At 52.2% G+C, this 12188-nt stretch overlaps 1 protein-coding gene across 2 annotated transcripts in view; it reads right to left on the minus strand.

Moving 5' to 3' along the window:
- Nucleotides 1-12188, minus strand: part of LOC144937662 (E3 ubiquitin-protein ligase SH3RF1-like) — a 98757-nt gene that overhangs the window by 4256 nt on the left and 82313 nt on the right. For both annotated transcript variants that reach the window (XM_078865060.1, XM_078865058.1), the window contains 4 exons: nt 9235-9386; nt 5815-5985; nt 3601-3854; nt 57-394 (listed from right to left, as the gene is read on the minus strand). In XM_078865060.1, the coding sequence (XP_078721186.1) occupies nt 57-394; nt 3601-3854; nt 5815-5985; nt 9235-9386 (915 nt within the window). The remainder of the gene's footprint in view (nt 1-56; nt 395-3600; nt 3855-5814; nt 5986-9234; nt 9387-12188) is intronic.

A 12188-nucleotide genomic window follows, 5' to 3' on the forward strand; every position in this document is an offset into this window, starting at 1 on the left:
AACGAGTGAGTGGTTTGGTGAGTGAATGCGAGAATGAGCGGGCGAGCGAGCGGCACCTTGTCCTTCTCGCCCTTCTCGGACTTCCCGCCGGCCGTCGCTCCTCCCGAGGCGGCGGAGGCGACGGGCGCAGACGAAACGCCCGAGCCCCCGAGTCCGGCCTGCTCGTCGAGGCTCGCGGCGCTCACGTTGGGCGGGGTGATGGCGGATGCCACGCTCGCCAGGGCGGAGGAGAGCGAGGGGCACGGGCACGGCGGCGCCGGCGGCAGCGCGGTGACCGGCGCCGGGAGCGGCGCGGCCGGCTGGGGCCGTGCCGAGGCCGCCGAGAGGCGCGGGGAGCCGCCCTGGGACTGGATGGGGGGCACAGCCGCCACGGGCTTGTCCGTCGACGATGGAGCTGAACGAACGCACAGGCGGGTATGGGGGGGGGGGGGGTACGCGCGCGTGTCAAAAGACGTGTGCGCCACACGCGTAAAAGAACGCGCGTTGCGCGCAAAACGACACACGGGAAACGCAGTCAGGTGACGTATAGGCAGAGGCGAAACACGCACGCAAAGAGCACACGTATTAGCACCTCCTGTTAGCACGGTTGGCTATGTACGGTACGAAAGAAGTTGAAAATACGTACAAAATCCATACAGATGGGCCAGCAACACAGCTGCTGTACCGCCATCTAGAGGCCACTTCGTAGTCCTGCGTGTTGGTGTTTCACGTACACAATGGAGTCTGTGCGATCGACCAACTTTGGCTCCAAAGTGTTGGTTTTCAGGTGATATTAAAACGTGTTACAAACTCCGTTCATGTTAAAAGTGACGAGTAGAAAACACGGCATCGAGTCCCTCGAAATTGTAACTTCTTCCAACATCTGTGAAATCTAAGGAGCTCCCCATGGCGCCTGACAAGTCCATGGTGGTGGAGACGAATTGTGAGGTGGTGCTCACGAAGTGCATTCCGATTCACGAGGTCCGAAGCTTGATTAACGAGGCTCGGGTTTTAAACTCGGATCAGCGGAAACAGAAGATAGACGTCTAACCTTCGTGCCACCACTTTGCCACGCAAACACAAACACGCACACATGCACGCACTACCCGCCATTATTACTTGTAGGCCTCGGGCTTAATGAGCGGGAGGAGGCGGTTTGGGAAATGTACCACGATGGAGTAAATACTCGACAATTGGACACTTAAACGAGACGGAGCACAGCGCAGGCAAGGCTCACGGCCGCACGTGGCTCCGTTTAACAGCAGGACGAGCATGCCCCCCCAAGCTAGAAGCCACCGAGTACCGTGGGAGATTTCGGTGAAAGTCAGAGCGGCAGCTGTGGGGTTGCAATGCCGGGTCACAGAACGAGCGGCTGATACAAAACATCTGCTTTTGGAACAATTTAAGCTGTTTTACTGCCTACCCGTTAAAGGAATGTCAATGTTTTTTTCCCCCTCCTCCTCCTTGAGACTGGACACGCTTTAATGCGGCAGCCAGCCGAGACATCAAATTGCATTCTACCGAACGCAAATGTTTGATTTATTAATTTTAGGTTTTCAACAGAGCGATGCGGCTTCCCGTCGGAGTTGCCGAGACGCGCGGAACGTCGCGAAAGTCTGCGGCGATGGTGGCTGCTTTTTCTTACGATTTTTCAAATTTTCATTTCCCCCACCGAACCGTAACGCTCATTTGAAAAGCAAAAAGAAGAAAAAGCTATTGAGTGATTGTTAAAAAAATAAAGGCGGTGCAAACACGGTGCCGCATCCTGATTCGAGTGGCGCTTGCGAGCGAGGGGGGTTGTGTGATTGGCAAATTTTATGGAGCGTGTCCAAAATTTATTTTACCCAACTTCCGAGAAAACGGGGACCGGCATTTCACTTTTTCTTTACAATGACAGACTAACATGCCAAATCGCTGCCAGCCTTGAGTTTGAATTCACTTCACGTGACTCACCCGAGAGAATAACAACTCCGATAACTCAATCGGCTAAACAAACCATTTATCCGAATTAAGGACAAATTGGGCTCGCCTGCAAAAGCAGCAGCTCTACACGTGCAAGGGAAAATTGGCGACTTGCAACGCCGATTACGAAATACGTATTAAATGTAAAAATGACGGTTCTTATAATAGCGTAATTCTAATCTTCTTCGTCGTAATATTATTTAAGAATCGAGCCTTCTTTGTCTTGTTCCGTCTCAATTGCTCTAACCATGACAAAAAAGGGGAAGCATGTCCACAGATTTTTCCATACACCGGAAGTAACGTATTCATGTCGTCGTAATGTGACGCATGCATCCGAAGCATCACGAACGATTTTCATCGATAAATTGCTCCACGCCTAACGCCACGTCAACTATCAACACACAAACCATGTATTGCCATGCCGCCACCTGTGCAGTGGACATCCAATCCAACACCACACCCTCCATTGTCATGCCACCCAATGCTGCACAGAAAAGCTACCCATCAAAATACCACACAAGCCGGTGTCGATCGGGTCGTCTGGTATGCCACCCAACAACCCAGCACATGAACCACCCCCACCATTCCACGCCACCCACTACTATGCAATGCAACCCGATGCTACATTACACCCCATGGAATGTAGTACGACCCAACACCACACGAAACCATCCAATCTCAAGCTACTTATCACTCTACCACACCAACACACAAACACAACACCACCCCCACTGCTACACTGCTGCTATACCATGCCACCCAATACACAATTCCAGTCATCCCACGACACACACGAACACGGCATATAACATAACACACCATACCACCGACTACCATCCCTTTGCCACAACGTGCCCCATTGAACCTTTCCTCCTTATCACATCAATAACTGAGGGTTGCGATGGAATAGGCTCATAACCCACGTGTACATACACATTTAAGATAACCCATGCTAACTTCATTGCAATGCTTTATAATCCACTGTTAGCGGTTTGTCCTGTATCATCTGAGAAAAAGAGCTTTATAGCTCATCGGATTCATCCAGTCTTAAATAAAGATTCTGATTCTGATCTCACGCCATCAAAATACCACACAAGTCCATTGCCTTGTTACTCATCACGCCCGCCCCGTCACACCCGCCACCGTCACACCCGCCCCGTCACGCCCGCCACCGTCACACCCGCCACCGTCACACCCGCCCCGTCACGTCACACGCCACCGTCACGCCCGCCCCGTCACGTCACACCCGCCACCGTCACGCCCGCCCCGTCACACCCGCCACCGTCACACCCGCCCCGTCACACCCGCCCCGTCACACCGTCACACCCGCCCCGTCACACCCGCCCCGTCACACCCGCCACCGTCACACCCGCCCCGTCACACCCGCCCCGTCACACCCGCCCCGTCACACCCGCCACCGTCACACCCGCCCCGTCACACCCGCCACCGTCACGCCCGCCCCGTCACGCCCGCCCCGTCACCGTCACGCCAGCCCCGTCACGCCCGCCACCGTCACACCCGCCCCGTCACACCCGCCCCGTCACACCCGCCCCGTCACACCCGCCCCGTCACACCCGCCACCGTCACACCCGCACCACTGTCACACCCGCCCCGTCACACCCGCCCCGTCACACCCGCCCCGTCACGCGATCATGGTACCTGGCCGCACGCCGTTCTGCGCTGGTCCTTGGGCCCCGTGCCTCGCGGCGGTCGCGGGCCCCAGTCGTGGGCTCGTCGGCGGAGCGGCCAGGGGACACGCGGAGAGGCCGCCGCCGTTGCTCGCCTGAGAGGTCGTCACCGTGGCGATGGGGACGGTCACCGTGACAGCCCTGCTGCTGGTGCAGCTGGTGCTGCAGCTCGAGTTGGCGGAGCCGACCGGGGGCGGCAGCTTCTGCTGGGGAACCGGCGGCGCCCTGGGACGAGGAAAGGCGGCACAGTTCCACCCGGGGTCAAGGCTCGGAACGTGCTGATCAGATGGGCTGTGCGGTGCGTGGGAATGGCCAGCGGATGGCGTGAGACTGATTCGTCGCGGCGTGAGAGCAGTGGTGGGTGGGGGAGGGGGCAAGGCAAGTGACCAGGTGGGGATTGGGGGCAACAGCTATGCTCAAAGCATGATTAAAATGATAAGTAACACAAATACTGTGGGAGGAGCAGAACGTTCGTCGCAAGGCACTGTGCGGCATTCGGAAGGTATTGTTGCGATTCTGTAAGGGGACTCTCCCGGTGTGTTTTCGGGTCGTACCGTTCAACGTTTCGCACCACGCGCTGGGAGACCCTCTTCAGAAACTGAACAACGCTCGGTGCAACCCAAAAAATAACAAGTCGGAGAGCCGTACAATTCTCCCGCGAAAAACCTAGGCCATAGTATTTTCCAGCAGGTGCCGTTCAATGCTCGTAAAAGGGGGCAATGCTTATCATGAAAGCTTTATGCAGCCATCACGAGCTTCCAATGGCACGCAGAAACGTGTAAAAAGGCATCCAGCCTTTGCGCATTATGCAACAAGCATCAGCAGTTCTTGAAGAGGTGCCAGTGTTCTATTCGTCTTAGATCACCGTCAAAATAAATGAGCAAATGTGACCGACTGACCGGGCAGCGGTGGATACAGGCAACTTTCGACCGGCTTCGTTCTGATTAGGACTCATCAGTACAGGATAGTCCCTGCTGCAACGTCTGCCTCGGGAAACCACGAACCATTACGGGGCCGAGTGCAATCCTAGAAGGCGACCGACGCCTTGTATGGCCTTAGAAGGCAACGTCCAGCCGCAAAGCAGGGCGAGTACACAACCTACGGATGGCGTTGCGCAACTACGACTGCGGAGCGGGGTGTAAATACGGGGCATTGTGCACATTTTACAAGGCCCAAAGTACAAGACCCAGAAGGAAAAACACACCGTGGAGCCCCTTGCGAGGCACAGCGGAGGACAGCGAGCAGGTGTCTTTGGGGGCCAGGTGGCGCGTGCCTGCGATCCCGGTGTTTCGTGGGAAAGGGTTGGTGGTTCACCGAGATTTAATCAACTCCCCAAGCCCTCTGGACCGCAAGGTAGCCAGAGCGTGGCAGTGTACGGAAGTGGGTTCGTGCAGCAATCTGTGCAGAGCGTTGTGGGCGAGTCTCCCCTCCGCCCCCCTCCCCCCTCCAATGTGTGCGATGGGTTTTGTAACCAGTTACGACGGTCTCCGGCCACGGCTAACGTCGGTGGCGAGTGGATATCTGCACCGGTACTGGGCTCTCCTCTCCGCCCTCTTCGCGAAGCCGCACTGACCAGCGTGCGGTGAGGTGTGTTCAAAGAGAACTTCACAATCAGAATATTTATTCATACTGGGAGGAATCCGATGAGCTATTAAAAGCATTTTTTTCACAGATGTCCAGTAGGGGCCGGTCAGAACGTTACAAACACAAACAATACAAAAGCGCAATAGGAGTGTAAAGTATAGGAAAGGTAGATCGTTTTGCTCCCAAAGCAAAGTCAAACAATCGTCATTAAAGCAAAATTGGTTCAACGTGCGGAAGCAAGACCCATCTTAAACACAGATCCTCAGGACTCAAGGCGAGGCTTCTACCGGCTGAGGGGCTGCACGCTTGTCGCTTGCTGCAGCCCACGAGGCCACCCTTAGAGAACCACGTGACACGATGCGCCCCACCACCCTATAAATTTATCAAAACCTACAAACCACTCCCAAATGACCTCCCCTTCTTCCACGCGTTTTGTCCCACTCATGTGCGACGTCGCCCCCCACCCCACCCCCGCCCCTCTACTGTGGAACTCCTGCCGCAGAATCGGCGCGAATACCGAACGCGCTCGCGCTCGCCACGCGATTCGACGACCGCGCGGAGCACCGGGTCAGCGAACGCGGCGACGCGACGTGGAGCTTACCGATTGACGGGCGCGACGTAGTTCCCCGGGAAGACGCCGGCCGTGCCGGTGCGGAGCGACGATCCCTTGTACCACCCGTCCTGGCAGCGCTCGAGGACGCGATACATCTCGCCCTTGCGCAGCTCCAGCTCGTCGGCCTTCTGCGGCTTGTACGGGTACAGCGCCACGAAGCTGCGGGAGAATGATGACGCAGCGAGCGAGGATGAGCGCGGTTGGCCACGTACGGGTGCGAGAGAAGTTCAACATACATACGTACATTCGTCATAGTCTGCCAAACAAAAAAACACACATGGCCCTGAAAAGTTGATCTGAGCGGGAGACGCCAGGCACCATTTGTCTCTCTTCAGCTCTGACACCGTGAGGTCACAGACTGCTGCCGAGGGCAGATCAGGTGCCCAGGTCGGGCCGGTAAGGCTGCTGTGGGAATCAAGTCTGGCAGATTGAGAGGGGAACCCGGGTCTGCATGCTTCCAAGAGGCCATGAGAACATGACGTGAGTTTCCGCACTGAGCGATGACGGAATTCTATGATCGCTCACGAAGTTACGTAAACACTAAAAGTTTTATTTTATTTGACCAGGTTCAGGCCCATTGAGCTCTATAAGCTTATTTTTCATAAGTGACCTGGCTATCACAAATGATAGCTCAACGAAGTGGATTACCAAGTGGACTTTTATTGCAGACGAATAATCTCACCGCATGTTTCTAAATGTGGAGGGAAAAAATCAGAGCACCCGGAGAAAAAACCACGTAAAGATGGGTAGAACATGCAAAATGCAAGTATACAAACGTCAGGGTTGGGATCGAACCCACGACCTTCTGTATACCAGGTGAGATAGTTAACATCTCGCCACCGTGGCTATCGTTTTTCGGGTGTACCTTCGGCTCAAACTCGGTGAATTCTCAATTCCAGGTGGTTCCCAACTCCTTGGGGGCCAGCGCTGGTAATAAAGTTGTTTTTGTCAGATTAGCTCCATACATTATGAAACTATCTCCCATAAAAATTGCAATTATACCCCTCTCTGTCCGGTTCAAAGTTGGGCATCCAAAGGCGTCTCTTTTCCGTCATGGAATTCTCAAAATAAGCACCGCTTCCGCGTGAAAGATAGAGAGGAGGACACGTGCAGTTTATTGGATGAATGTTGCATTATTAATTGCCGAGCGTGATGGGAATATCGCATGGAGCGCCTTTGATTGCATGTTCAACAGAAGAGGGGGCCATGTCGCCGTGACCTCGGTGCCCTCATTGGGTCACGTCAGTCACCTCTGTGAAGTGCGAACCGCGGCGATGCGTTCTGGAGCCGCCAAGAAAAAATTTGCACGCAATCGAGTGCTTCGCCATCGCTGGAGAGCTGCCAAGTAAAAAAAATACTTAATTATTGACTGGCTTAGCGAAAGATTTGAGAGTATTTTGCTCGGTGTGTCGTACAATGAGCAGCAATTCACGTTTCTGCATGCCCGAAATGATATTCATACTCAGTAATGAATAAACAATGCATTTTTTATAGTGATAAAAGGCTTACTGGGTCAAAAACTGAAATAGATTATTTTTAAATAACAGCAGCGCTCTGAGCGATGGTTTATGGCAAAGGTAAAACGTGTTAAAGTTGCGGGACTGGAAATTCTTGTTTATGCCACTGTTAGCGGAGTGGCTACCACTCGCGTACACAGGCGATCTGTCGGCTATTTTGGCCTACTCTTCCAAGCTGGTCAGATGTCTTAAAAAAGGTGAGAGAGCACCCAAAAACTTTACCACACCAATCGATTAACTCGTGTACCCCATTCACACTTCTGGGTGAACAGAGAGAGGCAGGAGGGGGTTATCTGATAAACTTTACCATAGATTCAACTGCCTTGCCGGGAGAGATCAAATCAAACCGGCGACCTTCAAATCCTAAGTCCAGTGGCGATAACCACAGCATGATCCCTGAAGGCTTACGGGTCACCCACGGAATTGCCGCTGACAACAGAAAATTCGCCGACAGAAGAGAGGTTTCACAGGTCACGGCTACCGATTGCCCCCATCCAGGTTCACTGCACGTCCCGTGACCTGGCGACCATTAGTGCTTCTGTGCAAGACTTCCACCGCAAAGGGGCAGAAGGCACACCCTGAAATCCACACCCCGGATACCAGGGACCACAGTTTGTTTCCATTAAACCCAAAGCAAACATTTCCATTTCTCTTTTGGTAACCGGTTGGCGAGTGCCATCCGTCACACAAATGACACTCTGGGCAAGGCCTTCAAAATAAACCAAGGTGGTCCCCTCCCTCCATGCGGACGCGCGAGCAGGAGGGGGGTGGTTTAAGCGCGAGGAGCATTGAGGACGGGATCGGGAGATGTCCGGGGTAATTGGCTACCCAGGACTTCATAACCAACAAACTGCCTCTGTCACAGAGATCAGGACTTTGATGAGAGAAGGTGAATGGTGTGGATAAAAAAAAAATCACAGGCAGACGATACAAATACACGCCATCAAAGAGTGTGACTGTGGAGTGTTCCAATGAAGCCAACACGGATCACCTTAAATTAATACAATGCGGAATTATCAGCGTTTTGCAGGACACCCCCAACTGATTAACTGCGATGGGGAACGATTTCCAGGTGGCACATCGCGGCTAAGGCACGGCGGTACGAGATTTGGTGCCGCGGTACCACCGAGCGGTGCGGCCGATTGGGCGACGGCGCTGGGCGGTGAGACGTATCGTTCGGGTGTCATGTTGCGGTGAAGACGATGAGGTGGTACCGGATGGGCTGGTACGGTACGTTGTTGGGTCGTTTAGCACGCATTGCATCGGGTCAAATGGAGCATCGCGTGGGAATTCCAAAGCGCGAGGAAAGAAACAGGAAGGAGAGAGTTTTGAGCTGCAGTATACGGTGGAAGAACACAGCTTGGATGAGATGCAACCATCAGTGTTGTTGGGATATGCGGCATGCTGTATTGTTTGATGCTGTCATCAGGTAACGCGTTGTACCGTCAGGTGGCGTGCTGTATTGTTTGGTGCTGCATTGTTTCGTGCTGTATAGGTTGGTGCTGTATAGTTTAGTTTGGTGTTGTATTGTTTGGTGCTGCATTCATAATAATAAAAAAATATTTCACATGTCGAAAAACCCTTAAATAATCGTTCTAGGGCCCTATGCATGGAAAGGTGGAAATAGCTTAATGTCAACCACGGAAAGAAGAAGCGAGAAAGACATTTGAAAATAAACAAAAGGAAAAAAAGCCATTTTGAATAGATACTTTTTTCTGTAAAGTGTCTCAGAAGTCCCCTGACCTCGAAGGGGCAACGAGTTCCAGAGTTTAGGTGCCGCAATTGCGAAGACAAAAACCAGCCTAAGTGTGCTGCATTGTTTGGTGTTGCATTGTTTGGTTCTGCATTGATTGCGGCTTGGCGTGCCGTGACCTCTCCCTGCACCACTCACATCTGGATGAGCGGGTACTGCTGCGGAGGCGGCCTTGACACAGGCACGGCGGGCTCCGTCGTCCCGGCGGCCGACGGCAGCGCAGGACGCGGCAGCGGCATCCCGGGGACCACGGCCGGGGTGGACACCACGGCGGGTAGCGCCTGTCCCTCCTGTGGATGGGCACAGAGGGATGAGGGCACCATCACAACCCGAAAACACGGAGAGAAATGCACGTTTCGCGCTCCCCGTGTTTTTGTTCTCGCTGGGCCACTCCATTACATTACGCGCTCACGTTCGTGCCCCACATACAAGGCCGCCTAAATAGTTGCCGAACCACGACATGGACTCCTACCGTGGTTATCTGCCGGCCACCACCTCATTCGCTGCTTGGCGCAGCCTTGGACAAGGCCAGAGCAATTTGTATATTTTATGTGAGTATGTTGAACTTCTTTCGCACCGAACGTAGCCAACCGTGCTTGCTGAACACACAGGCCCAAAGGCTCAAAATGCCAAACAGCTAGCAACAAACGGCATGACTAAAGGTGTAACGAATAAGAGTTGATTGAGCAAATTTATAACAGCTCGGGGAATATGAACAAAAAAAAAGTCGATGGGAGATAATTCCAAAATCGAGCAGTGCACGGGACGGAGTGGAAAGAGAAGTGCTTTGAGCTGCAGGGTGGTGGTAGAACAGTGTGGATGACACGAAACATTTAATCTTCCACATGTGTCATGCGGTTCCCTTGGATTCCACACAGATTGGTCCGTCTCCATGATGATAGATAGCAAGACACCACGTGTGAGGAGATAACGATGGCAGGCCTGTTCTATTGAACACATCTGAGCAAAACGTTTGGATTTTCCTTGCTACTCAAAAGGCCTTGCAACCCAAGAACACGAGTTTTTTTTCACCTGGAAAATACCTTGAGATGGAACATTCCATTGCGAAGGTGGCCAGAGTGTCGATCGACACACGTTCACTCGTAGCTAACACGCAACGATGATAAGCGTGCACAAATTTTAAAATCTTGTAACTCATACAGTAATGCATCGGATAATGAATATGATGGCCAGTCAACACACGTAATAAATACATCGTCATTATGACGAGGGATGACATTGCACACCCGACTCTGGAATTAGACTGTATGTGAACCAGCAGAGCGGCAGACGGGATTGGAAGTATCCGAGGTAAAAACCCTTTGTGCCAAATTTCATCTCGTGGATTTTTCCCCCACGTCCTCCAGATTTTCCCTCCACATTTACAATCAACATCACGTGTTTCGAGTATTTGGCTGCTATAAATGTCCACATGATGATGATCCACTTCGTTGAGCTATCATTTGTGGCCAGGTCGCTTCTGAAAAAATAGATATATAGCTTAGTGCACCTTACCCAATCAAACACATTTAAAAAAAAATTAAATCCACAACGTGTTTACGTGTGGAGCGTGCCGGTGACCACCATACGAATAAACGTTGCACGTCGCTCGTCTATCGACCACCCCCCCAACCCCATTCCCGGACAACAACAACAACACACACTTTCGAGCGCGTCCCGGAGAGCCATGCAAAGGGGTCTTCTTTCACCTAAGTACCGCAAACCGCCTACGCCTGGCGACCCGTGACAGCAAAAGCACCCTGGGGAAAGGAACGGCGAGCGGTCCCCGTGACCAAACGGGCACACGTATTGTCACTCGACATTTTTCTGCAGCAGCTGGAGGGAGGGGGGCAAAGACAGTGGCCTTCAAGAGGCTTCTCGCGTGAAAAAAAAAAAACCGCTCCCTCGCCGCGGAAACAAAGAGCCTTCGAAAAAGGAGGAGCACTTATGTAGCAGGGAAGGGGTTCGTGAAGTGGACCTTTCACCGTGGCCAACAGTTTTTGTGGCATCCTCGTGAACGTCGCTTCTGACATTCGCAATCGTTGAATTGCCGTCGCACGAAGGTAAAAGAAAAGATAGTTTTCCCGAAATATTTTAACGAAAAATATAATCCACTTTTGTTTTGGGATTACACCGAAACGCTGTCGAGATCATCTGAATATCGTCAAGGAATAACTCCGTCAGATGATCACGTGCTAACGTAACAATACTGGAACAAACGTTCATCACAAAAATTGGAAAATTGATAGCAGACGCATTTCTGCAGGAATACAACTCCTCGCCTTCCGAGGGTCACGACTCTCTCTCTCTCCATCGTTAGCCTCAGCAAAATTGCGTTTTTCTAATTAAAATGTAATTTTCCTTTCAAATTTCATCAGGTTTTTTTTATCCCCCTCCCCCCAATTTCCATCACTCCCACCGCAACCGACACACGGGAGGTGCAAACGGTTCCATTTTTTCTAAACGAGTAAGGAAGCTTCTATTTGCATTTTAGCTGCAGGAAATAAATTGCACCTTCAAAATTGCTACAAATTACAGACCATTATATCGTTCCCCCAGCCGCCTAAGAGAAATGCGCCATCCATCTGCGTTTGGTCTCATTATTTTGAAAAAGTGGCGAAATGTCGACTATCATAATTCCCACTGCATCATTGGCCGTCAAGTCGTGCTTCATCATTCATTAAGCAAATGATACATCTGATCGGACACGCACACATTCATCACGACGGGGGGTATGGCCGTGATTTACATGTGCAGCCGCACCAGCTGTAAGCGCGGCGAGGTCAATTGAGAAACGAGGGCCGCTATACGATACACGCCACACTCTCGATATTCCCCGTAACGTTTGTTTATTTAAACCGTATACTTAGTGTAAGCGCGGGAGTTGTGGCGCAATGGACCATGGGCTGCGTTATCAAAATATGTATCTGTAGTGGAGGAATCCGATGAGCTATGAAGCTCTTTTTCACATGTCCAGTAGCCACAGATTTCCAGGAGTTTTCACAGATGTCCAACAATCCACCTGTGAGTTTGAATCTCCGCCACGGCTAACCATCGGTGGTTAGTGATATCTGAACCGGTGCTAGGCACGC

Source organism: Lampetra fluviatilis, chromosome 19, assembly GCF_964198595.1.
Source record: "Lampetra fluviatilis chromosome 19, kcLamFluv1.1, whole genome shotgun sequence".
Classification (NCBI taxonomy): domain Eukaryota; kingdom Metazoa; phylum Chordata; class Hyperoartia; order Petromyzontiformes; family Petromyzontidae; genus Lampetra; species Lampetra fluviatilis.